This window comes from Neltuma alba, unplaced genomic scaffold (assembly GCF_004799145.2).
Source record: "Neltuma alba isolate B1F8T4 unplaced genomic scaffold, ASM479914v2 tig00004862_pilon, whole genome shotgun sequence".
Classification (NCBI taxonomy): domain Eukaryota; kingdom Viridiplantae; phylum Streptophyta; class Magnoliopsida; order Fabales; family Fabaceae; genus Neltuma; species Neltuma alba.
The window spans coordinates 119,986-147,613 of NW_021633885.1; the positions used below are offsets into that span (position 1 = coordinate 119,986).

Sequence of the window (27,628 nt, forward strand, 5' to 3'; positions counted from 1 at the left end):
AAATAGTATTTTTAATTATAAATTAGAGATAAATTTCATTTATAAATTTAAGCAGTCAAAAAGTATTTTTAATCCACAATAAATTGTACTATTTATAATTTATAAGAAGTAGTTTGATTTATAATAAGTTGTATAGATATATAGATTAAAAATTTTTTAAAAAAAAATTAAAAAAGTGTGTTGCCATTTTTCCTAAATTTTATTTATAAATTTGAACAATAAAAAAGTATTTTTAATCTATAAAAAATTATACTTCAAGTTCTGATTATAAATTGGAGATAAAAATTATTTTTTAGCAAATTAAATAGATTACAAGTACTTTTATAAGTTATAAATAATTTATTTTCCAAAAGTATAAAATAATTAATTGTTATAAAAAAAAGGTGCTGTTGAATTTTAATTCCAGACTTGTTATTTTATAATCAGAACTTGTTATTTCCAAATGTATTGTTGTTATCACTTGAAACAAAGTGTGTTGTTATAAAAAAACATGTTGTTAAATTTTAATCCCAGACTTATCATCTTATAATCAGAACTTGTTATTTTTAAATGTATTGTTGTTATCACTTGAAATAAAGTGTGTTGTTATAAAAAAAAACGTGTTGTTAAATTTTAATCCCAAACTTGTTATTTTATAATCAGAACTTGTTATTTTTAAATGTATTGTTGTTATTGCCTGCAACAAAATTTATTGTTATAAAAAAAACATATTGTTAAATTTTTATTCCAGACGTGTTATTTTACAATCAGAACTTGTTATTTCCAAATGTATTGTTGTTATCACCTGGAACAAGAGTAAATGAGTTAACTTATATTTTTTTTTGCATCATAATGTTAATAAAAATTTGTTGGTTCAATGGTCATTCCTTATTTTGGGAAGCATTAGGTTGGGGATCAAATCCCCCCAACCTCACTTCCCCCCAATTTTTTTTAAAAAAAACAGTTTCAAAAAAAAAAAACAAAGGAAGACCGCCGGAAGCGGCCGTCGGCCGACTTCGGCGTCCTGTCGCCGACAGTGGCCGGAAGCGGCCGCCGGAGCTCCGGCGCCGGTGGCCGGATTCCGGTGAGGTAGTGGCTTTCTTTTTTAAAAAAAAAAAATTAAAGAGGGGTATTTTGGTAATTTGGCCATGATTTCATAATTACAATTTGAGACCGGGTCCCTCATAGTAATTTAGCATATTCAGGTGACCATAGAATGATTTTTCTAATTCGAGGGTCTTTATTTGTGATTTCCTCATAATTTTTTAAAAAAATTCTAAAAAAATGACTGTTAAATTTTAAAATCAGAAATTATTATAAAAATTATTGTTATTTACTTTTTGAATGTACTTATTTTTTTTAAGAACATAGTAACCAATACTGATTTAAAATTTTAAAATGTAATAATAATTTTTTTAAGAATTTTCTCTAATTTTTAACACAGTTCTTTTTTACTGCTTCAGTGTAAAAAAAAAAAAAGAAGACCATTTTGTTGCGACGATTGTTTGCTTCATTAATGACAGCTCACTGAAAGGAAAAAGACCGTTGCCATTTCAGCGCCAATTTACATACATGTTGCCCGCGCATTTCATTATCTTTGATTAACAATTAAAAATTAAAGATAATTAGTAAAGATAATTAGTCGATGGAACATTAATTTGACAGTACTCTAGAGCCTGGGGAAAAAAAAAAGACATTTCGTCCTTAAAAAAAAAAAAGGATCATTCTGTTCTGATTGATGGATTCAGGATCGTGATTGATTGCTTCGTTAATGACAGCTTCCTGAAAGGAAAAAACGACCGTTGCCATTTCACCGCCAATTTATATATATATGGTGCCCGCGCTTTTCTGTTTCTTTGGTGTGATCATCACGCAATGGCAGACTCCGGTAGGTCTGCGCAAATATTTCTTTCTGCTCCTTAAATCTCTTCTCAGTCTTTGATCGATTTCACTGCCTTGCAGAGGCCGTCCAGGTTCTGGTGTCGCTACTCGCCGATGATTCTTCCATCGTTAGAGCGGCCTCCATGGCCTCTCTCAAAGACATTGCTTCATTGTGATTATTTCTTTATCTCTGTTTATTTTGTCATCATATTTCAAGGCGCTTTGAATCTTATGGCATCGCATTTGCAGGAACCCACTCCTAGTTCTTGAGTGCTGCGCGGCGGAATCCCGAGGAGGACGTAGGGTACTTTTAAATTTTTGTTTGACATTTAGTTGGAATTGATAGCGAAAGAGAAGTTCAAGGACGGTACTGTTAATTATTTCCTTTGGTTTTGGATTTGAATGTTCCAGCGATTCGGAAACATGGCGGAAATTTTTCAAGTGATGGCATACGGAGTTCGAGCGCTCGACAGAAAAGAAGTTGATAAGTCTTTTATGGCAAAGCTATCGAAGATTGCTACCTCTGAGATTATACCCTCTAAGGTCTCTCTTTTCACTCCGGAAAATTCGGTAATTGCTGCTTGAAAAGCATGGCTTGCGATATATAACGTAGTTAACCTCTGTGTCAGATATGTACAATGATATTGTATGAATTCAAGCCAGTACACAATTGAAGGGAAAACGGCTATGCCGTTTATTTTCAAGGCCTTAATTATGCTGTTGCTATTGAACACTTTACGTTTCGAAATCTGCAATTTGGATGTCTGTAAATCTTGATGCTAACTTGAATTTTTTTGACGATGGTCCTCGCTCATAATAGTCACCTTTCACCTAGTACATGTGGTTTATGTTAACGTGTCGCGCTAGTCGTAAACACATTCAGTTTTAAGGCATGGTAGAATTTTACCACAGTACTCTTAGGTACCACATTTTCTGTCTTTATAATATGGATATAAAATGTTCATCTCATCCTCTGTATAGCCTAATAATTTCGCCTCTTGCGCATCATTTTCTTGTCATGACAGTTATCTTAGGACATCTTCATTAATGGCTTCATCGAGTTCAGAACTTTACCTTACTTGGTATAGACGACTAGCTCCTGTGCTTCTTTTGCAGGAACTCAATTCTGATTGGCTACAAGCAGCAACGAGCCTACTTGTTGCAATAGGCTCACATATACCTGACCTAGTGAGCTATTTTCTCTGATTTTATTGTATTAAAATGATTTTCAAATATTCTTTATTTTAATATGGAACGAAAAGACACGGCTAAAGGAATAGAGGAGACAGGTAGAAAGAAAAATATTGTTAGATAGAGCTCTTGAATATCTGGATATCAATCAATGAAATCCCCAGTAATCTATCTTTACCTTTTGATTTTTTTTTCTAATATTTCATTGCAGAAATTAGATCTGAACATTTTATGCCGTGCTAAAATATTATCTCCTCTATGTTAACCGAAAAGAAAAGAATTATCTCCCTCTCTTGTAGGCAATATTAGTGGCTTCTATTTGTTATTCTTCATTTTATTTCACTTCTCCTACTTTGTCCTGGATTCTAAACTGGGTTCAATCTTCTATCTTTTGCCTGCCCCTCTCTCTTGAATTGGAATTGCAGATGATGGAAGAGATTTATCTTCATCTATTAGGGCCAACTTCAGCATTACCAGCTATGGTCCAAATCCTTGCAGAATTTGCTTCTTCTGATCGTAAGTAAATTGTCTCTTGGAATTTTTTCTGCAGCTACAATTTTCAAGTCTTCCTTTTTTTTTGGGGGTTGGTTTTCAGTTCTGCACTAAGCACTGATTTTTTCTACCTTTTAAATCTGTTAACAGCAATGCAGTTCATTCCCCGTTGGAAAGGTGTTCTTTCTCAAATTCTACCAATTCTTGGAAATGTGCGAGATGCACACCGGCCAATTTTTGCGAATGGTGTGGCAAATCTTGCTGTGCTTCCTTGATAGCCAAATGATTTCAACTTTAGACGTCTAGGTGCAGGGTTGGATGTGGTATATTTGGTTACTTGTTTTGAAATGGTCGAAGTTGTAGATGGGTGTGTGATGTACAATCACTGAAATTAAAATTGGCTTTCAAATTACTTTGAGCAAGTTCCATGCCTTCGTGGGCAGAATATAATACATCATGTCACGTAGACATAAAACAGTGGAGCATTGCAATCAATTATAGACATCTCTTAAACTCCCTTCCAAAGTCAGGTCATTCATTTTTGGGGCATATTCAATTACACTGATGCTAATAATATTTTGTAGCTTCTTTCATTAAAAAAAGAAATATTGTGTTGTGGAGTTAGTTCATTTGCATGTTAGTAGTAATATTTGTTATCCTTTTCCAGCATTCAAGTGTTGGTGTCAAGCGGCTTGCCAATGGAGTATGGATTGCCCTACACATTCCTCCCTTGATGGTGATGTCATGTGAGAAAAATATATGGTCTTCTAGTTCTTTTCCTGAATTCCGATATTTTATTTCCCTTTTTTCCTGTCTAAGGAATACATGCTAGTACTGCAGGTCCTTTCTGAATTCTGCTTTTGAGCTCTTGTTGAGGGTTTGGACTGCTTCACGTGATCTAAAGGTTTGCTTGTAATTGCTGTTCTATTATTGATTTGCATTCTGTTGCTGCTATATCCTTCTTTTCTTTCTACCTCTTCCCCCTCCCCCCTCTTCTTTTCTTCTTTTTGGCCCCCAATAAAAAAATACTACTGTAAGTCACAATACTGAAATCCCATTTTTAATTCTTATATTCAGTCAATCATATGATTTCAGGAAGCTGATGTTTTCTTTCTTAATAGAAACTCCTCTACCTAATCTTCTATAATAGACTATTTTTGTATTAGTTAAAAAAGTTGCCTTCTTATCAAGCCGTATCTGTTAAGAAATACAATGTTAAGAGAGAAATGTAAAAATGGACCCTGTCGTGCCAATATATATTTGAAAGGACTAAATAAAGAAACCATCAGTTTAAGGCATGCGTGATATTAAAATAAATATGCATTGTGTGGTTACTATTTATTTCTTCTTTAAAGGTTTTAAGACCAGTACTTGATGGGTACGCTAGGAAAAGGATACAACTTTACTTTCCGAGGGGATATATTCTCTTGGAGAAGTGAAAAGCTGAATATGGCTGCATGTACTAGAGCATAGGTTGAGTTCTGAGTTATACGACTCATGGTATGTGAATTATGATGGCTAAAGATAATCTTAGAAGATTTGAAGTTTAATGTGGAAGGTTCAGTAAAGTTCTAATAAATCCACTATCAACAATGCAGATAATCTGGTACAGACATGACTGCACTCAGCATGTTGAAGTAGATCAACACTTTGATAAAAATAATTTCTAATTTGTACTCCTTTTGTTTCTTCTTATGACCAACTTGTAAATGCATTTAATCATTGAGTTATCGAATGCCATATCTTAGGAATTAATTGTCAGGCTTGGCACCCATCAACTTGTGGGGAGTGTTAGAAATAATTTAAATAATGTATTTCTTTAGGCACATGTATACAGGCTATCTGCTTTTAGTCCCTGATATACTTGTCTTCTTGAGTGGTAATGCCCATGTAATATGCTCATTTTATACAAAAAAGAGTTTCAAACATCGTGTCATGTTTGTCTAATCGCATTCATTTTGTTTCTTATTTGTCTTTTGCTTCTTTCAACTTGTTGGGATTTAGGTTCGGGTAGCATCAGTGGAAGCCTTAGGTCAGATGGTTGGTCTTATAACACGAACCCAATTGAAGGCAGCTTTACCAAGGCTCATTCCTACAATGTTGGATTTGTAAGATTTACCTACACATTGCTTCAAACTGCATATTCAATTGCCTTTTTATTTTTTGTGCAAAACATTTTCTGTATTGATTTTATGATGTTCTTATTGCATGAGTTTGTTTCAGTGCGAGACAGGAATTCCACAAATATTTGGAGTAAGACAGTATTTATAGTATAGTTTAATTTTCTTTTTTCCTATTGTCAGGTATAAGAAGAATCAAGATATCGCTTTTTTAGCCACATGTAGTATCCACAACCTCTTAAATGCATCTTTACTATCAGAAAGTGGTCCTCCTTTGCTTGATTTTGAGGTAGCATAAAATATAAAGTTCATATTAAAAAATTCCTGGCTAGTTGAGTATCTTTGTCTTAGACTCTAGTTCTCCTATGTTCTTTTTTTTTTTTCGGGTTGTATCATTGGTGCTTGCTTGCTTAGTTTCTTCAATCAAAACCTACACCTTGTTATTTTAATTTAATTAGTCATGCCGTTTAGGTTCATCTTAACTGTTATTCTGAAATTTCAATTATTCTTTTGTTCTTTGAAAAAAGGAGAGGCTCTTTTATTGAATTTCTTTTCGTTAATAAGTGAACTTGCATTTGACAAGGGGAAAAAAATATTGTGTAAGGTCACCTTGTCGTGTGAATTACTGGTCTAACCTGATATTGTTTACTTTGTCTTTCTTTTCCTCTTCACATTGTTATTACTACTTCTCACATTTATATTACTAACATGTTGATATATGCCCAAGTAATTATGTGTTGTAAATTGTTTCTAATCCAGTAGAACTAGATGTTGATCGAACATTTCATGTCATTCTACTGAGTGTTGTGGTACTTGAGCATATATTTATATACGAGTAGCTGGATATGGATTTTTAAACACTACAAATAACAGCAATGTCTTATATGTGGCTGCTGTGAATCTGGATAATACCGTGGCACACAATTGATGGATCTGACAAAAACTGAACTTGAAATTCCCAATACTCTTCTTTGTTTCTCTTTGGCTAGCCTTTCTTTACTGAATTAACTATATAATGAGGTATCGAACTGTTGTCTTGCGCTTATTGTGACCAATGCATAAATGTAGCTGGCTTAGTTTATATCTTTTCCTTATAAATAGTTGCTTTATCTACTATCTTCTAAGAATCTGAGTTTAGAAATTTTTCTCTCCATCCATTTAAGAAATTTTGTTGGCATGTAGGACCTAACAATGATTCTGTCAACCCTTCTTCACGTGGTTTGTATTAATTATAATAGCGAAGAAAAAACAGATTTCTCAGTGGGATTGAAGGTAATACTGCCCATTGCATTTGTAGTATATAGTTTCATATCATAATTTCCGTTTCTTGCACGTCATAACTGTTGGATGACTTCTTCTTCTAAATGTTTTTGCACGTCATAACTGTTGGATGGCTCTATTATTTTTGTGTTTGATGGTTATAATGCACGTCCATTTTTGTTGAGATATATCGGAGCTTGTTATTAGTGACTGAGGGTGGCAAATGGGTGAATTATGGATTAGAATTTCCCTTTAACCTGCTTAAGATAAAGTTAAAACAAATTTTAAAATAATACCATCCCTCCATGACCCATTTTGTAGATGAGTATCCATCTAGCTATTGATCCATGCAATTGGATTTTCATCTTATCCATCCAATCTACGAATTACTAAAAGACTATATTAGTATGTATAGTTTTTGCAAATAAAAAAAAAAATGATGACAGTGTGGAATCTCGAATTTATTCATTCATTAGGACATTTACTTTTATTTCCTTATTTAATCTAGGCAGCTTTGGAGTTTTATGAGAATTGCAGAGGGTTTGGTGAACCTTTTTGAGCTTATGATTTTGTTTTCTCTTTTGTACTTTTATCCTGAGTTTCAGCTCTCTCATAATGATTTTTTCCCCAAAAAAGATGTTATTTATTGTAAACTGAATGACAGATGTATAATGAGGTGCAACATTGCTTTCTGACGGTTGGCTTAGTGTATCCAGATGATTTGTCTATGTTCCTTGTAAATGTAAGTACCCGCAACTCTTCATAGTCTATCTTCTAGAAGTTATTATTTCTTTCCCAAAGTTCTTATTTGTTTGACTTCATAACGGAAGAACATTGATTAAAATGAGAGAGAAATTAAATTGCAGATAACAAACTCTCAGCCTATAATGAAGTGTTAAAATAATTTATTTATTAATGCATTCCAGTCTGAGTTTTTCCCTCAATGGAATCAAGCTCCTGCACATATCACCACACCATTGCAGAACTCTGCTAACGAAAAACTACTTAAATTACATGCAACTATCCTTTGAGGAGAGTGCATTTGGTTTGAGCTACGATTCATGGGAAGTCAAAAATAATTTACTCTTTTATGTCTACAAAGTGCTACTCACAAAAACTAATCCTAACAAATATCATGTAAAAAAGAACTTGCAACAATAAATTCATACTTCAGAAATGAAAATGAAAATGAGTGGAGTAAGGATTTGTCTTCACACTTTTATCCTTTTGATCCTTCATTCTATTAAATAATCTTCTTTTATTACCAAAAAAGAAAAAGAAAAAGAATCATGGTTCTTTAATTTTATCATAACTTCTCCTCCTCGGTTCTTCACTGCCAGAAATGCAGGTTGAGGGAAGAACCTTTGACCTTTGGTGCACTTTGTGTTTTGAAGCATCTTTTGCCAAGGTTTTCTTCTTTTCTAATTCTCATGCTAATTATTATCGATCCTCTAATAGCAGCTCACTAAAATTCCTTGTGAAGGTTGTCTGAAGCTTGGCATGTTAAAAGGCCTCTTCTAGTTGAAGCTGTAAAGTTTTTATTAGATGAGCAGAATTTAGGTGTGAAAATGGCACTTTCAGAGGTAAATCAACATGGATTAATTTTCCTATTGTTTCTTTCAATATTGTACACTTTTTGCTTTCTTCCATATATAAGATTTGCTCATTTGTTTTTAGTTAATTGTGGTCATGGCCTCACACTTTTACTTGGTTGGCACTTATGGAGAGCTGTTCGTTGAATACCTTGTACGCAATTGTGCTTTAACAAATCAAAATCAAAGTAATACTGAGAATAGTGCAAATAAGAGAGTAGAGGTACACATTTGTTCTCTCTCTTGTCATTTTCATCTATTTTTTAAGTTTTCCAGCTTTAGGTTGTCATGATTTTTATAAGAATTTTAAACAGTGTTGCTTTCGTCTTTCATGGTCAATTTTTTCAACAGTGCTTTGATTTATTTGCTTTGCTTTGTTTTTTTTCCCCGTTTAGAGAAATACTCTTTGCTTTGCAGTGTAGTTCTTCACTCATTATTTGTATAGTATGATCTTCTATAAAAGAAATTTTTTTATTTATTGAAAAAAAATCACACGTATATGTTTTATTATTCTACTGTATTTTTACATGTCATGAAATCTGTGGAAACTTGAATATAGAACCAATAATTGATAAATTAGATTGAATAATACCTAGTTAAGAAATCAACAGAATAAAAAGTTTCCCTACTGGTTTGGGACGCACTTGGAATCTCCCACAACACTTCCAAATATCTCTCTACATACCTCTTTATTTTTTCTTACAAACTTTCCTCTTGATTGAAACACTAAAGCCAAGCCCTTAAACCGACTGGCTCCGCTCACAAAATACCAGAAACTGCCCAAAAAGTGTTACATATCAATTCTCTAATTACTCCTCTCTTTTGCATCCATCTATATAAACTGTCTAAGATAGACTCTTAATTTGGGGGCTATCAGATTCCTAACCCTGTTATTCTTCTCAGATGAAAATTGGCGCTGTTACACTGGAAGAGTTAAGAGCAATTTGTGAGAAAGGTCTCCTTTTAGTGACTATCACAATTCCCGAAATGGAGGTAAATTAAATCCTTTCTTTATCCATCACATTTATGGTAGCGTTTTTCCTTCATTTCTTGGAACTTTTTAGTTCTAGTAATTCCGTATCTGTCTACTAATTTCACCTAAAAACCAATGTTGAATGCTTTTACAGAACATTCTTTGGCCTTTTCTGTTGAAGATGATCATTCCACGGGCCTACACTGGTGCAGTTGCTGTGGTAAGAGTTTGATACTCTTGCCTAGTAAACTTAGCATAGGGTAGTTCAATTAATAGGTCAGTTCAATTTGATTATCAGATGCTTAACTAATTTTTTTCATGCATAGCTTCAGGTTTGATATCTGTTTTTGGTCCAAGAAATCCTTTATATTACAAAATGTCTAGGCATTTGCATGCTTTTGTTGTGAAAGTAAAGTCCCATCCATGCAGAAGTTTTTCCTGGCATGTCATTGCTACTTTTATAGGTTTGCAGATGCATCTCAGATTTGTGGCGGCATCGATCTTATGGAAATCATATGTTGAGTCTGTGTAAAACCCGTGTTGATATACCAAATGTTGAGGTATGAGCCTTGGTTGATAGTTGTTTTTTTTTAAATCTTTTATTTTTAATATTATTATAAGATCGTTTTGTTTAGGACATCAGTCCTAATTTTATAATTTATGATGGATTTGTGTATAGGATCTTTTTGCTCGTTTGGTGGTGCTTTTGCATGATCCTTTGGCTAGGGATCAGCTGGCTACCCATATTTTGACAGTGAGAACATCTAATCCTTGAATATGGTGCACTTTTTTCTTATACTAAATTATTGTTTGGCATATAGCTATAGTCTTATTGCATGGCTTATGATTAAATCTCAGTGAAAGAGGGAGAGATAATCTGTTTTTAGTTTGCTTTAACTTAGCATGTACAGAACAGTGCTTGATTTCAGCTAGAACACAAACCTGTCTCCCTACAATTTTTCTTCATTTATATCGGGAACGCATGTTGTGCGAGAAGGATAAGGATAACATGTACGGTCTCATTCTAGGGGCCTTATTTTGTATAATCTTTTGTTTACAGGTTGTAACTTCAACTGGAAGGCAATTTTTCCCTTTGTTTTGAACAATTTTATTGATATCTTGAGATGAATTTTTCTCAGTAGAATAGTCTGAACTTTTAGCATTTATTTTCAAAGAAATCATCTCTGTTGGCAGGTTCTTTGTCATCTGGCACCTTTGTTTCCAAAAAATATCACCTTGTTTTGGCAAGATGAGGTAATTGTTTGAGCTAGAGATTCAATTTGGATTATATTAAAGTCTTATGTTCTGCGTGACACCAAAAGTTCTTTAGTAGTTGATACGGCAGCAAGATAAGGAATACTTTGGCTAAATACATAGTTTATGCTTAGTTCTATGTGAACTGAGAGTTATGGTACCGGTAAGATGAACTTATAGTTTGCGGTAAAGATTCATATAATATATTAAGCTCTATGGTAACATTTTTTTTTTTGGGGTAAGAATTTCTTAGAAGAGAAATACGAAATAGAGAGCTAGTATTCAAGACTAAAGGAAAAAGCTTTATAATCTTTAGCGTAGAAAAACTTTCTGTCTGATCGCAAATCCATAACAGACGCCCTTTGGGGAAAAAAAAAAAAACAGCTAAATTAAATTGGTATTATGGTCGAAGTCATCAACACATTATATAAGTTGATCTAAATATTGAAACTTTAAATACTAGCTGAGATCTCATGCACTTGCACGGGATTTAGGATTTTTTTTTGGGGAAAAAAAAGGTGTAAAAGGAAAGCAACTTAACAATCACATCAATAAATAGTATTATACTCAGCCATTCTACTTTTGTACAGTATATTGATTACATTTTTATTAGTTTCTATTGACAGTTTGTCAGATCCAAAACCTCTTTATTTTTTCCTAGTTTATTTCACCAGTCATTTGTAAATTTTATTAACAAATCAACCAAAGGCTTTGTAAGTTATCATTTGTCATATTCTGCTTTCTTGTGTTGCTCACAAGTTCGAAATGTTAATCCCATATCCAATTGTAATTACTTGTGTGGTTGGCAAGCTCTAGATTCCAAAGATGAAGTCATATGTCAGCGATACTGAGGACTTGAAACAGGATCCATCTTATCAAGACACTTGGGATGACATGATAATTAATGTGAGTGTGTTTAACTTCTGAAAAGTCCTGTTTTTCTCTTATTATTGCTGTAATCTTTAAAAAGATATTACAGTTTGGTAAAACTTTCTGTTAAGTGCATGAGATTCTTTAGAATGTTTTGCAATTCAGATTCTGTTTCATTAGGTCAATTTAAACAATCGATGGAGTTGCTTAAATGGTCAAATATATTTCTGAAATTGATACACTTTTTAAAGTTGGCAAATTGATAGATGACTATACATATCGTGGTTATGAAAATTTGATTATATAAAAATTCATGTTTTGGATATTATGTGGGAAGTGATGTTTAATCCCTTCTGAAATGCTAGAGATATTTACGATTTTTTTATATCTTTTCTGTTACAGTTTCTTGCTGAATCTTTGGATGTGATTCGAGATGCAGATTGGATAATGTCTCTTGGAAATGTTTTTACCAAACATTATGAGCTCTATGCACCTGACGATGAACATTCTGCACTTCTTCACCGGTATCAATTCTGTGCCCTCAAGTGTTCTTAATTAGATCTTGTTAAAGCTTGGCATACTAGATATTGCTTTCTACCTTGTTCCAGAAGTTGATTGCTGAAAAAGTTGAATGATCTATAAAATCCCAATATAAAAAGGCTGTTGCGGTTGTAATACCAAGTTAAAGGTTTGCTAAGGCATTAAGAAATGTCAATTGATTCATCACAATTAACTTGTTTGACGTCTGTACCTTTCTATATGACAGAGATTACTTGTGATTTATCCAAGACTTGGTAATTTGCTTTTCTTAATTCTTAATTATTTGAAGCTGTATTCTGTAGAAAAGACATTTGGCAATGGTTGGAATGTCACAAAGATATTGCATCTCTTCATTACACTTCTCATTCTTTCTGTTTCCCTTTCCACTTATTTAATGTTCTTTACCTTCTTCTCTAAGAGTCTCCGAGTTCATGCAAAAGCTTTAGGATAATGACGCAGAACAATTTGCTTTGAATACTATTTTGAGCCATGATTTTGATAATATGGAGTACATCCCAGATAAGACTTTGCTTGAATACGCCTCCTCACATGTATGCCATAAAAGGGTACTAAGTTGTTTTCTTGCTTGCTCTAATTAATTTCTTCCTACCAGATTAAGAGGGGGAAGTAAATTTGCAATTTGAAAGGCCTTTTACTTGAAAAAATCATTTTGAAATTGCTGCTCAACATATTCTTCTCCTTTCTGTGTGTCTTTCTGTTTTGTAACCATAAGCAATCTATTCTTGGCTAATAAATAGTCTTTTTTCAAAAAATATATTTGCGTGTTCTTTAGACCCCATTCTGGAAGCCCACAAAAGTAATGGAAGGAAAGGTTATTGTCTTGGAAATAAGTTTATTGAGAATGTAAAAAAGTCAAATTAGCCTATAAAGTTTAAACTGTGTTTGTTTAGACTGAAGGATGGAACTTTTTAAAGGAGATTGAAAGAGACGAAAGACACCCAAAGAAAGAACTGTTAGCTTTTCGTAAAGTTCATGTGGTATTCTCAATCTGAATTTAAACCTAAGGTCTTACCTAACATATTATTATCCTCCAGTTTTATTGGCTTGATCACGAACCCTTTTGCTTCCCTCTTTTACTGCTATTAGCAAAGTTATATACTACTTGCTTACATTGAAAAGGGGGTAATGAAGAAATGATAATGTTCTTTACAGTTGCTTGGGGATGCTGCTTCAGAAGACTACTGACAGAGCTTACGTCTACAATAAAATAGATTGGATGTATAAGCAAGCAAACATTGCAATTCCAACAAATAGGCTTGGCTTGGCAAAAGCAATGGGATTGGTACTTAGTAGGTTTATCTTTTTAGATGATTTTTCCATTTTTTGTTGCTTTTTATCTTATTTAGTCTCTGCTGGTTCTAGGTTGCTGCATCCCACTTGGATACGGTGTTGGAGAAGCTTAAGGATATTCTGGATAATGTTGGACAAAGTATATTCCAGAGGTTGATGCCAGTCCTGAAGGATTCAGTTTATGATATGTTTTTTCCTTACCATCTCATATCACAATTTCACACATTTCGTCATCTCTTTCTGAGTTTAGCTTTTGTAGGAGGATGCCCAATCCTCCTCATATTATCTTCCTTATCTCATAATACAAGCTTTTTTATCAAGCAATAAATTTATTCCATTAGCACATGAGTATATATGCATTTATTAAAATTTCAATTTTGATCGCTTGTAAACTGAAATAGGAGGATCATTATAAGATTCAAGATAAAATAAATCCCCTTAAATAACAGATCCAAATGAGTCATGTTTATTACGATGGAGTGTTAGAAAGATATCGGAATTAGTTAAGCTTATAGGATCGGTAATGCGTTACCATGTTTAGAGATACTAGGGAGTTAAGAAGTTCATAAGTTAGGGAATAGCTGCTTGTAGTTCACTCAAAGTAAAGTTCTTGCGTCATCCTATGTTTAGGGTGTTAGTTTGAACTGAGGTTGGGGGTTGGTGTTATGTGCATCTTAGTTGAGTCTTCTAGTTAAAATATATTTCATTTGGTTCTTCCTTTTCTTCTTCACTTTTGCATTCATTTTCTCAACAGAGAGTACGCACTTCAAGATGAAACTGTCCTGTAAGTGATAGGATATATGAATTGCGTTTGTTTTTATTCTTTATGTGGACAGCTAAGTTCTTGATTTGTGTCATAACATATCACGTCATTGACATTCTGTCATCGCTTTCTTTTCTTTAGCTTATTATTTTAAGCATTTGTTGGAACTGCTTGTATTTATCATCTGTTGCAGGATTATGTCATTCTTCTCTGATAGTTTTCGAACAGAAGAGTCTGACAATATTCACGCTGCTTTGGCTTTAATGTATGGGTATGCTGCAAAGTATGCTCCATCAACAGTTATCGAAGCCAGAATAAATGCTCTTGTTGTAGGTCATTTTATCCTTGCTTCACATTACCTGGTGTTTGATGAAGGGTTTGTCTTTTGTTGTTTGCCTGTGTGATGCTACCAAGCTACCAAGAAGTCCTCTTTTTTTTTTTTTTTTTTTTCCTGTTTTCTCATTTAATTTTCTTGTGATTTTATCCTGGACAACAACAACTAAGTGGTAATTAATCAGACCCATACTTTAGAACGGCTGCAAAATTGTTGTGATTTTCTAAATAATTCAAGCAATTGATGTTTTGACTCATCCTTATGCCGTAAAAGGCTATTGATCATTTGCATCATTACATTCACTAGTTGGATGATCACACTTTATTGTAAAAAAATGGGGCGTTTCACTTCCTTAAGTTATTTGTATTTAATTTTTTATCGAATCCATTAATGTTTACGGTTAGGTAAAGTTGATTTGCACCACATTGCTTTTTTTTCCACCTTCTTATTCTTGTAGGGGACCAACATGCTTTCACGGCTTCTTAATGTGCGACACCCCAGAGCAAGGAAGGCTGTCATCACAGCAATTGATTTACTAGGTCTGTAATTATCTCTTCAAAACAAAGTATTATTTATCACCATTGTTATTTTTTTCTTTGTGCTATTCTTATTGTTATATGTTAAGAGATATTAGAATGGGTAAATTACCCAAAGCTTGTAGTTTGGCTTCTTTGCACTTGAGTGCCTCTAGTTTGGAATTCATTTTAGTATCATACATTTTAAGTTATTACATTAGTAATTCATGATCTCATTGTATTATCTTTTGGATGAAATTCATTGGAATTTGCCTTGAGAAGTTAATTCGAGCGTGACCAATAAAGTCTTTTTTCATCTGGTTCAGATTGCTGTGTTCTTGTTGGAGAATAATCAACATTATTCGTAAATATTTTTGTAATTAATCCCAGAGCTTTCTGATGTCTATAAATAGGGATTCATCTGTGTATAAACTTAAGCTATTCCATTATTCCCCTTTATAGTGCTCCATGCCAACTTTTGTACACCCTAATTTTACTGGCGAATCTTTGGACCATATCATTTTCCTTTATAGGATGCATCCTGCTTGGAAGATCAAACCTGCTAGGCTTTTTACAGCGTTAAATTAGTGATGGAAAGTAGGTGATGTTATAAGTCGAAGACTGGATATCCTACTGTAATCAGTGATGCTCCAAGACCAAACAAAGTAAAGGAAGAAAAAAATTCAGCTTGGCAAAGCTCACCAATCTATCTTTATCTCGGTAAAAGAAGCCTCTGGAACACTTAGCAGCTAATATCTAGAGTTACAAAAGTTGTTCCAAAATTGTAGGACAAACCCAGTTTTACACCTAACATCCTAAATGAATCAAGACTTCTACTACATAAATACGTAGAAATGAATTGATAGTATCCTTAGACAGAAATATACATAAGCATTACAGTCCCATGAATTACTGTAGGGCCTGCGAACCTTTGTATGAAATTATTGTACTGCAGGAGAGAATGCTTTGTGTGGTCTGTGAACCTTTGTATGAATCCTCTGAGCTCTTTAAGTATTGAAGTCCAAAGGAACAGATTAACCTTTGAGCGAGTCTTGGACTTCCAACGCTGCTGTTATTAATTGTTCAAAAAGGAACACGATTGGACAAGAAACCTGGATAGCAGGAGTAATCCATGAGAGAGCATGTTGTCAGTCACATTGCTGAATAAAAAATGATAAGCTAGAAAAATTGACGAATAGCTGATGGATTTTTTTTTCCTTTGGTCAAATAGATTTTTTCCTCTGCTAATGACTATAAATGGAAAGAATAAAGTCCTAAGATTGCAATACAAGTTCTACCCATTAATAAGTTTTTCTTATCAATCTTGCATATGAACTCAGGTAATGCTGTCATTAAGGCCGCTGAAAGCGGTGCATCATTCCCTTTGAAACGAAGGGATCAATTGCTTGATTATATATTAACTTTAATGGGCCGAGATGACAGTGACGGATATGTTGATTACTATGAACTCTTGCGCACTCAGGTAAACTAAAAGATGTCACTTGATTATGCCTTAGTCTGAGAAGTCTGAGTGTATTGTCTCTTTGATATTATGCAGGCACTTGCTATAAGCGCTTGCACTACATTGGTCTCAGTGGAGCCAAAACTAACAGTTGAAACTAGAAACCATGTAATGAAGGTATGTATTCCATTGAATTTTCTGAAAGTATCAGTGACAGTATTTCAGCTTTCTGTGTTTTCCCGGTGAATGTGACAGGCCACATTAGGGTTCTTTGCTATACCGAATGATCCAGTAGATGTTGTTAATCATCTTATAAACAACCTGATCACTCTCTTATGTGGAATTCTTCTCAATAGGTAATTTAAGTATGAAGGTTGTACAATCCTGCTGAAGTTTCTTTTTTCTTTTTTTAATCTTGCATTTTCTTTTGGCTACTACTATATTGTTGCTTTTTTTCCCAGATTTGATCAATTATCCTTTTAGATATTGGAATTTCTGTACTAGATCTGCCTTTGTGTGACTAAAGGTTTTCTTTTAACTTTTACTAATTAATGGTAATGTAAAAATTAGTGGAGAGGACGGAAGAAGTCGGGCGGAGCTATTACTATATATCTTGAGGCAAATTGATCAATTTGTTTCTTCCTCCATCGAGTACCAGAGAAAACGAGGTTGTCTTGCAGTCCATGAGATGCTTCTCACGTTTCAGATGGTTTGTGTTAGTGGGTATCGTGCCCTGGGCTGCCATGCAATTTGCGCTCATAACAAGCAAATTGATCGGACTCTATATGGGAATTTTTTAAAGCTACCATGTAAATATGTTCCATTGCTAATTATTTATTTATATTTCTTATATGTATCTAATATTTTGTTTTCATTATTGTTCAACTGCCAGCTGCATTTGTATTGCCAAGTCGTGAAGCTATGTGTGTGGGAGATAGGGTAATAATGTATCTTCCTCGTTGTCTTGATACAAATCCTGAAGTTAGAAAGACATCTGCTCAAGTGAGTAATCGAGAAATCTTCTCTGTGGTGTAAATAAATTGCAGTCTCTGCTGAATTTTTTCTACGGCGTAAAATATTATACTTTTTTTATAAATACTTGAGTACTGCTGCTCACTTTTACAATAATTTCTGTCTCATTATTTAATATTTATATTTGTTTTTTATCGCCAGATTCTTGATCAACTCTTTAGCATTTCTCTCTCACTTCCAAAGCCTGCAGCTTCTGGTACATCTCCTGAAGATAAAGAATTGTCCTACAGTGCTTTGTCTTCTCTCGAGGATGTCATAGCCATATTGAGGAATGTAAGTTCATTGACTCCTATTTATTGCCATGCTTATACATTTTTATTTTTTTCTTCCGTATTATAATTGCTGAAGAGGAAAACTGAAATCCTGAGGCCAAAGATCTGTTTTCGGGCATGTCTATTCAGGATACTTCTATCGATCCATCAGAAGTTTTCAACCGGATTGTGTCCTCTCTCTGCATTTTGTTGACGAAGGACGAGGCAAATTTCTTCCCTCCCTATTCTTTGTTTCTTAAGACCTTCTAACTAACATGACTAACAACTTTGCTGATGATTACAAGCAGTTGTCAACTACTCTGCATGGCTGTTCTGTAGCTGTCTGTGATCAAGTCAAGCAGTCTGCTGAAGGGGCTATTCAAGCTATTATTGAGTTTGTTACAAAAAGAGTGAATGAGCTGAGTGACATTGATATCTCAAGGTTTTAGGCATAACTTTTATACTTGTATTATAGCAGGAACTGCACCTGATATTTTCTCCGTTTGATGTGAAAAAAAATTGTTGGTTACTGATGGTCCAATATGATATATGTGCTTACAGGACAACTCAATCATTAATATCTGCCTCTGTTCATGTAACTGATAAGCATCTGCGCATGGAAACTCTTGGCGCTGTATCCTTTTGTCTTTAAATTTTATAATTTGATGCCTTTGAGTTGAAGTTATTGTTGACTGTCTTTTGTCATTACTCATTATTAACTTGGTCGAACCAACACTGTAGAATTTATTATGCAAAAAATCAATATTCCTATACTGGCTGAAATAGATTTCTTCTTTGGCTGAAAAAGCTAGTGCAAAGATTGTTTTTCATGAAGTCCTGGCTACTGCTGGAAGGGACATAATGACAAAGGATATATCTAGGTTGCGTGGAGGCTGGCCAATGCAAGATGCATTCCACGTGAGTCTGTATTCAATTTCAATACCACTTTTTCCGTTCTTCCATTGATTAGACCACTTGTACAATATCTAGTTTGCACTGCTCATAAGTAGTCCTATAAATGGTGGTAAACAAGTAATCCTGGAAATTTTTGACTGTGCGTGGGAGGACTGCATTTCCCCCAAAAGATGTCCAATGTGCCCTTAAATTGAATTTCATGGTGTTTTTTCACATCCACTTTAATTGTTACTTGGATATGATTTTTGGATTCTTTTTGCATTTAAAAAAGTCCTGATAACTGATGGCCAAAAAAAAAAAAATCCTGATAACTAAGTTGTCTCTTCCAGGTGTTTTCTCAGCACATAGTGCTATCAATTTTGTTCTTAGAACATGTGATATCTGTCCTTAGCCAGACCCCTATCCTGAAAGGTGATGTAGATAGAGCTGAGGATAGCCGTGTTTTTGACAATCAGACAGAGGATGGAATGCTGCAAGCTGCAATTTTTGCCCTTACGGCATTCTTCAGGTCCATATATCAGCTATACTAATCGAATGGAGGTTTTGTAATATGCTTCGGCATTTTTAGTAGCCTACCTATCATATTGATGCAGAGGTGGGGGGAAAGTTGGAAAAAGGGCCGTTGAACTACATTATTCTTCTGTTCTTTCTGAGCTTACACTGCAACTTGGAAGCTGTCATGCTCTAGCTAACTCTGGTCTACATGAACCATTGCGGTAAGGGTTTGGTATGCAGTTATGTTGTGAATTTTCATGCCTGTACATCCTCTGTATAATGGCTTTTAGAATGCAATCTATTGGTTACATGCTGGGAGTGGTTTCATGGTATAGTGGCTTGTTTTGGGCATTTTCAGGGGTAAATATAACTATGCTTCTAAGTAGCCATTGAGAAATTTGGTTTTGGCTATAAGTTACCTTTCCCTTAGCATTGTGGAAGTAAGAATGTAGCGTCTTGAAGAGTAGCATGGTTCATAGTAGTGTACAAACATTTGTGGTGGGAGAGTAGCATTTATACCGTTTTGGGAAGGTTACCAATGAGTAATATTGTTTTTGAGTGCATCAATAACTCTTAAGCTAGAGCCGCATTGGTAATTGAAAAAAAAAAATGCATGAACGAAATTTTATACAATCACAGACAAATATAGAGATTGGCATTCTTTAATTTTATTTATAATTCCTCTTTTATCTCCCTTGTGCAGGGATCTTTTAACTGCATTTCAAGCATTCTGTGAATGTGTTGGTGACCTTGAGATGGGAAAGGTAGACAAACATATAAATATTGCTCCATTTTAGGAATGTAGATATTGTCTTGAGAGCAAATGAATATTAAAATATATTTATTCAGATTTTGGCCAGAGATGGACAACTTTCTGAAAATGAAAGGTGGATTAGTCTAATTGGAGAAATAGCAGGCTGCATATCTATAAAGAGACCCAAAGAGGTAACATTATTTCAAGTATATTTGTATACCAAAGTGCATACATATTTATATGCTAAAAATGCTGAAAGATATCGCAATGGCTGCTTAAAACAGTGGAATTATATATTTTGACTTTGCCTCAATCCTTTCCACAAAAAAGGATCATCATTTCTTGATTTAGAGTGTCATTTCACAAATTTCATGACAACCTTGAAGTTTGATTTCTTCTGTTGACGGTACTTGACGCTCACAGACACAAACAAATTTAGAAGGTTTTTTGGTCTTCTCATCTTTTAGTTGGGCACTTGACATGGTATGAGAGTACTTGATCTAGCTTTTTGGAATTCAACTTTTGTTGCCTCTGTTTCCATATTTAAAATAAAAAATGGTAACAAGGTAGTGGTGGACGTGCTTGAAATAATTGCTGATTATATTAAGGCATGAAGGGCATCCATGAAGAAGAACCGGTGAATGGATTCCTGTGTTTTGCTGAAAGTTTTTCACTTCGTTAATTTGTTGAAGCAGTGATCACTGTTAGTTCTGAAAATCCCATTGTAGACTTCTTGGCATTTTCCCATTTATTCATTCTTATAATTTCTTAATGAATTCAATTGTTTACTATTTTCTTCACATGTGAATTTTGATAAATTCTCTGGTCTGGTTGAAACCTTAGGTACAAAGTATTTGTAATTCTCTGACAAAATCAGTAGATAGAACCCATAAATACCAGCGGGAAGCTGCTGCTGCAGCACTGTCAGAGTTTGTCCGCTACAGGTGTGTATAAAATGTTAGTCGATCTGCCAAGAATATGTTTCAGAAGAAAATTGGATGTGGTTATCATCTACAGCATTGCAGGGAAGTATTTGTTTCGTATAATGGGTAGGAAAGGTCATATTTTTATATCTGAGTTGTTGAAAAGGGTGAGTGTAATTGACAAGGGTAAGCTGGGAAAGATACATCATGTTAATTAGTCAACTTGAAGCATCACAAGGAACCATATAGAAGGTAAAGAAATGGCAAGCATCTGAGTAGCTTTGCTAATCTCAATTATGCTCTCTTTCTTTTACCCCAGTCTTTGTCAATTTAAGGACCTTTACTGATTAATCTTGCCCTTCCTTGCCTGAGCTCTTCGCACACGTACTTTCATTGGTAAACTTGAGGTTGTCATTGCCAAGACATTTAAATTCAGTTAGGTGGAGCTAGAGACTGACCTAGGGTGTGCATGCATTTAATTTCCCATACACTCTTTGTTAATTTAAAGCTGACGCTGAGATATATAGAGTGATATCTGTATAACTATTGATCATGCCTACGCATATAGCAAATTTTAAACATTTATTAGTTGACTAAACATATCATTGACTACGTATAAAAGAGCTATTTTAATTGTTGGATAATAATACATCTATGTGTCTTAATTGATGCTATTTTGCACTTCTATTAGTAGTCTTTGTAAATTTTGCCTTTTTACCATCTCTTAGTTGTAGTTAATGACCAGCCTTTTCAGAGTCTCTTAATTGTAGTTAATGACCGGTGTTTTTCTCTCCCTGTTTTATTTCCTGAATGGCTTGCTTTCAGAGAATTGAAGTTCTTATTGCTTCCTGTTGTCAATGGTACAGTGGGGGACACGGTTCACTACTGGAGCAAATGGTTGAGGTTTTATGTCGTCATGTATCGGATGACTCTTCAAATGTTCGACGCCTATGTTTGAGAGGGCTTGTACAGGTACTTTTTTTCTCTACTAATCTGATAGAGCCCTCAATCTCATAAGCTTATGGCAAGCAAAATCGAGAAATGGCAACAGACATGTGGGACTGGTAACACTTCTACTTAATAATAAATGGGATTACAAGGGAAATAATGATTCAAACCAATCCGATCTCCCTCATTCACCCATAGACAGACATTTTAATCAAATAATAGTTACAGAGTACAAGGAACAACATAATATACACAACACAGAACATAAGCCACTGGACTTTTGAGAGGCCAGTACTCTCCCAACCTCACTTCACTAGCCAAAAGACTGAACACCCCCCCTTCTCTGCCTGAAGTGGAGGATTTAAAACAGAAAAATGTCACAACGCACACTGCCTACTCTCTGGCTGCACCTAAAACCTACTTATTCTTCCTTCTTTACCCTTTTGCTCAGGACCCTCAGTGTGATCCTCTTGACTGCTGGTATTTCCTTTTTCACATCATTTCACTCCCTTAATCTTCTGCTATAGGTCCAGAGAATTGATTTATAAATTCTCCAGCTCTATCATAATCTTCAAATTGATCGAATTATCTAAACAATTTATTGGTTGTTCATGATCTGCTTTTTTTTCCCCCCCTATGGTTAAATTTATGAGCAGTTGTTTGATCACTAACTATTGATATGAGGAGCTCTGACTAATCCACATTTTTTTCTTACCATAAAAAATCTTGCAAGCTCAATGCTATTTGGCCATTTTTTACTCATATCTCTAACACACCCTTTCATAAGAAAGCGTTTAAGCTTGAACCATGCTCATCAGATCAAGCATCCATGCCATGTCAAAAAAATCTACAATCCTAAGCCGCAAAGTGAAAGTCTATAAATTGTTTATATGAGTTCATCTAATTCAAACGAAGTACTAAACATTGAAACATTATCTGATTAAACTAGCATACATCAAAAGCAGCCTCAAAAGCAATTTTGTTATTCAAAAGCTTATCTATTTTACTGTAATAATTTTGCTTGAAAATTGTTGTTTATATCATTTGGGCATATGATTTGTAAATCTTGGTGTCATAAAGGTGATAAGTCTATTTTGGAACTTGGGCTCTTGATTCTGCAGGGAAATGCGTATATTTATCTTGCTCCCTCTTTTTGAAGAATTGACTTCTCAAAATATTGAAAATGCAGATTCCATCCATTCATATTCTGAAGTATACAGCTCAAGTGTTGGGTGTCATATTAGCTTTGCTGGATGATTGTGATGAATCTGTGCAGTTAACTGCAGTATCATGCTTATTGATGGTTAGATCTCTTTCATCGGGTGTGCTTGGGTTCTATTATTCACTCTAAATTGATTTCTTTATCATTTGCTGTTGGCTTATTCTAGATCCTTGAGTCTTCATCTGCTGATGCTGTTGCGCCCATTTTGCTTAATCTTTCAGTGCGGCTTCGGAATCTTCAAGTGCGTCATCTTACTCTTTGTTGTGTCCCTCCTCCCCCTCCTCTTCTTTTCAATTTTAAACTCTTTGGAATGATTTAGGTAACATGTCTCTCATGAACATTTGAATGAATGTTCTTAGCAATTCTAAGTTTGGCATGAAGCAGACTAGATTGATCTATTTTGAAACACTATATTATTTATTTTGTGTGACCTCTTAGTTTGACAATAACTAAATTGCATCAGGTTATCTTCTTTAGGGAAAAAGGGGTTACAATTGAAACTCAAACTTCTTGAGATATGCTGTATGGATTAGAATTGAAAATTAGACGTAGAGACTAAAATGGGCATTTGGTTAATGAAGAATAGTTAGATTGTCTTTTGTCATTTGTCATTTTTATAATTAGCTGAAGACAGCTTTTCTTTTGGTCTTTCGTCAGAAGAGTTTACTCAAAAGATCACTTGGAAATTGAGATGCGACTGCAGTAAATTTCCAAGTCCTTCGATAAATCATTGCCAAAAACATGAAAAATAAGTAGGAACTTCATGGATTTCGTGTTCTTACTCTTTTTTTTGTTTTTGTTTTTTCGGACTGATTACTCATTTTCATTGTGACGTTAATTCAAAGTAAGAGAGTACATCTGCAGACAATTTCCTGAGATGGTTAACATTTCAGGTTTTGATATACTGCTTTATAAGTTAGAAGCCTAGTGACCTCTCTCCTCTGTATCTAGTCAATAGTATCATTTTCTCTATCCAACGCTATTGAAATTAATGCTTTCATTTGTATTTCTTATTCTTGTTTGGAATATACTTGCCACTTCTATATAATTTCAACTAATTTAAGTAGGAAATCCTTAAAACAGACAAGCATGAACGCAAAGATGCGAGCCAGTTCCTTTGCAGCATTTGGTGTGCTAAGCAAGTATGGAACTGAAGCACTAAATGAGGCATTTGTTGAGCAGGTATATTTCTTAACTCTCATGTGAGATTATTGGGTATTACCCAAATGAATTGATTTTATTAATTTACCAATAAAGGCCCCTTTATAATTGTCAAAAAATGGACACTTGTAGAATGAAATGGCAAAATGAATTTATCTTTCTGGAAATTACAAGCTTGTTTCATGGAGACAAGGCATCGATGTGATTTTGATATTAAGAAAGTATGGAGAAGTTACCCTTAAAACTATCTAGTAAAATAAAAGAACTCTCAAGTGGAGAATTACTTGTGGCCTGTGACCATATGGGACTTTATCATAGCACCTCCCATGAAGAGCCAACATCCTTGATGATTGAGTTCTGGGCAGCAAGTTCTAGATATCAGGTTTCACCTTCTCTGCAGGTTGATCAAGTGGTATGTTCAGGGTAGCTTTTTTCATGGAGGTGATGGAGACCCAAGTAAGCTATGAAGTCATCCTTGAATCTAGTCCTCTGAAGTAGCACACGAATTATGCTCTCAATATGTGACTCCAACACTATGAAGACCGATGCAAACATGGGGACCTACCCTTAAAATTGGATTGTATGTGGGAAAAAACTGTCTCTAGTACACATGAATTGCTTATAACTCCTTGATGTGGGACGCCTTTGATTGCCAACATCCTTGATGATTGGATTCTACTATGCTCACTGTTGCTTCATGATCTAGAGTACTCACTTTGGCCAGGGGCTTAGGATTATCAAGTCTACTCTTTGCAAGAAGTCCTTTCCATGGCACCTTTGTTAGCCTGGGATACCCATGGATAAAAGAATCACCTCTCTTAAGTATCAGTGAATTACCGGTGTCTGTCTGCTGTTATATTCTTCACATCCATCAGACTTGTACATTTTGTCATAGTACTTTGTTTTTATTTGGATATGATGGATCCCAGGGCCTAAAATGACGACAATGGATGTGTATTATATTGTATATGAACGAAATTACTGAGAAGCCTCTGATCAGTGTAAGAATGAAGGCTTTAGCTCAGGAAAACACAGCAAATAGGAAATCAGATTGACAGACAAAGAAAAACTAAAAGGAAAACAGGAAGAGAACACTCTCCACCTCACACACTAGCATTTGAGAGGATAGCACTTTCCATTGTCAATTCTCCATGCCTTCTCCTATCATCTTCCTTGCTAGAGTTCGTTATAATTTTCCTCACCATCTCTCTCTCCAGCTTAACCCCTTCGTTTGGCATTTTCTTTCTTTGGTAAGTTTTAGTAGGATGGCCATTTCAGTCCCATCAGCTCACTATATTTGAAACATGATTGGTGTCACCTGCTTTGTTTTCTTTTTGTTTTTTGTTTTGGGCAATGCTCACTATGAGTAATTTAGAGACATCTTTCAACTCTGATTCATGAGCCAGTAGTCGAATCTTATTAGACTTCTCTGATACTAGGCTAGATTTTCAGTAGTTGCAAAAATATGTTTTGAAAATCTAGACCTGAATGTGCAAGTGGACCAGCCAGCAATGGCCTTCAATTTGACTCTCGTTTTCTCATTTGAGTTTGGAAAAATTGCAAATATTCTCCATGGAATTTTCAACTAAGTTTGTTGTAGAGCGTTCCCAGGTAACATGTCTTATTCTTTTGTGCATCTTATAGTTTTGGCATTGCCAAACTGAGTTGATCATTGTCCTATATATTTTTTTCATTATGTCAGCAGGCTCATTTCATGCTGATGATTTTTTCTAAAAAGGTACATGCTGTTGTTCCTCGCTTGATTCTGCATCTTCATGATGAAGATGTTAGTGTGCGACAGGCCTGTCGGGTAATCAGCTGCTATTTTGGATTTTCTTGAATTGGAGATTTCTGAGTAAACTATCAAGTTTTAACGTTTCGCTGATTCATCGTTTAATTCACTGACTGATAGAATACCCTAAGACGGGTGTGCCCATTGATGGAGATTGAAGGATTGCTTGCCCTTCTAAATACACATTGTTTCCTTTCTGATCACCGGTATGATTTGAATGATTTGAGCTTTGTTATGTGAAAGTTTATTGAAGTTTCACCCAACTTAATTGTGTGATTTTAGAAGTGAGTATGAGGACTTCCTTAGAGACATTGCGAAACAATTTACTCAGCATCTTCCTTCAAGACTTGACACATATATGGCATCAACAATACAGGTTCTTTACTCTATAATTCAACGATCTGTCATGGACAATTCCTTGTCTTCCTAATTTATCATTTATCAGTATCCCTACTTTAAAATTGAAACACTGGGGAATCCAATAGGTTCCATTTAATTATAATGATCTATCAAGTTGTCAACTGTGACTGCCGCTATAGCTGGATTTATCTTTCATCATTTCTTTCAAAGCCATTAGCAGACTTTAATTCAGTGGTCAGCATATAATTCTACCACATATTCAAATCTAAGTAAAGGAGCCGTTTGCTTTCTTGATGATGATGCAGGCTTTCGATGCCTCATGGCCAATAATTCAGGCAAATGCTATATACTTGTGCAGCAGCATTCTTTCTTTATCCGACAATGAGCATATTCTATTTCTCTACCATACAAAGGTCTTTTTCTTAAAATGCGCGTGCACTTGTCAGGGTCCTCACCCAAGACTGAAATTTAATAGGATTTGTATCTTCATGTAGGTGTTTGGGACGATGGTGAGCAAAATGAGTCGGTCACCAGATGCAATTGTTAGAGCAACATGTTCTGCTGCCTTGGGCTTGTTACTAAAATCCTCCAATTCAAATTTATGGAAAGCGGCTCGTCTTGAACGTAGGGACTCGTTACGGGGTAACCATGATCCGGAGTCTCCCAAGAATTCTCAAGATGAAATGCTACTGGGAGTACGAGATTGAGCGGATTGGTCTGCTTATTTCCCCCTTTGGGCTAATGCTTTTGCTCTCTACTTGACTGGTTTCATAAGTTATCTTCTGTCTGGTTTACCCTTCTTTCCTATTCTCTCGTTGTATAGTATGTATCATGATTGGAGTGAAGCACTTGCTATCAAATAATATCTCTAATCCTTAATATAAGACCTTATTTGATTTTTATTTTGGTTCTAAATATAAGACCCCAGTCTATTTTATTTCTCATATCTAAGTTTTTTTCCCAATAAAGTCTTTCTCATAATGATAGTTCTAGTCAATACACTTCATTAGTAAGGATATTTTAGGAAAGACAACACATATTCATTACAAAAAAAAATTAATTTAACTTATTTTCGTAATCTCCTCAAATTAATCTATTAGCTCTTATAATTAACACCGGAGGGAGTAATTGGTTAAATGATTTCACTTCGTTGGTGTTCCAAGCTCAACATAAGATAAGCAGTAGCTTCTTTTTCCTCGCTGCTTGGCTGCCTTAATATTTACACTTTCTTAAGTTTA

At 34.7% G+C, this 27,628-nt stretch overlaps 1 protein-coding gene across 1 annotated transcript; it reads left to right on the top strand.

Annotated features, from left to right (window-relative positions):
- Positions 1 to 1,832: 1,832 nt before the first annotated feature.
- Positions 1,833 to 27,297, top strand: LOC114745946 (protein SHOOT GRAVITROPISM 6). The gene is made up of 51 exons (XM_028934124.1): positions 1,833 to 1,867; positions 1,942 to 2,032; positions 2,110 to 2,164; positions 2,272 to 2,403; positions 2,977 to 3,048; positions 3,477 to 3,567; positions 3,694 to 3,789; positions 4,211 to 4,289; positions 4,384 to 4,447; positions 5,548 to 5,651; positions 5,847 to 5,952; positions 6,846 to 6,935; positions 7,588 to 7,665; positions 8,264 to 8,331; positions 8,407 to 8,506; positions 8,601 to 8,738; positions 9,419 to 9,508; positions 9,643 to 9,708; positions 9,953 to 10,048; positions 10,168 to 10,242; positions 10,683 to 10,742; positions 11,559 to 11,648; positions 12,015 to 12,136; positions 13,326 to 13,455; positions 13,536 to 13,615; positions 14,420 to 14,555; positions 15,018 to 15,099; positions 16,416 to 16,558; positions 16,634 to 16,714; positions 16,793 to 16,893; positions 17,108 to 17,346; positions 17,430 to 17,539; positions 17,711 to 17,842; positions 17,971 to 18,045; positions 18,129 to 18,262; positions 18,382 to 18,454; positions 18,607 to 18,738; positions 19,065 to 19,243; positions 19,329 to 19,451; positions 19,934 to 19,994; positions 20,080 to 20,175; positions 20,828 to 20,928; positions 21,774 to 21,879; positions 23,045 to 23,158; positions 23,244 to 23,318; positions 24,161 to 24,259; positions 25,944 to 26,048; positions 26,151 to 26,236; positions 26,313 to 26,406; positions 26,696 to 26,803; positions 26,885 to 27,297. Exons 1-51 carry the CDS (start codon positions 1,855 to 1,857, stop codon positions 27,095 to 27,097), a joined length of 5,184 nt encoding a protein of 1,727 aa, XP_028789957.1. The 5' UTR covers positions 1,833 to 1,854; the 3' UTR covers positions 27,098 to 27,297.
- The last annotated feature ends 331 nt before the right edge of the window (positions 27,298 to 27,628 follow it).

Bases quoted from the DNA above. Each gene is read 5' to 3' on its own strand.
- LOC114745946 (XM_028934124.1), top strand. The intron at 4,448-5,547 runs GTTTGCTTGTAA...GTTGGGATTTAG, and splicing joins CTGCTTCACGTGATCTAAAG to GTTCGGGTAGCATCAGTGGA. The intron at 10,243-10,682 runs GTGAGAACATCT...CTCTGTTGGCAG, and splicing joins TGGCTACCCATATTTTGACA to GTTCTTTGTCATCTGGCACC.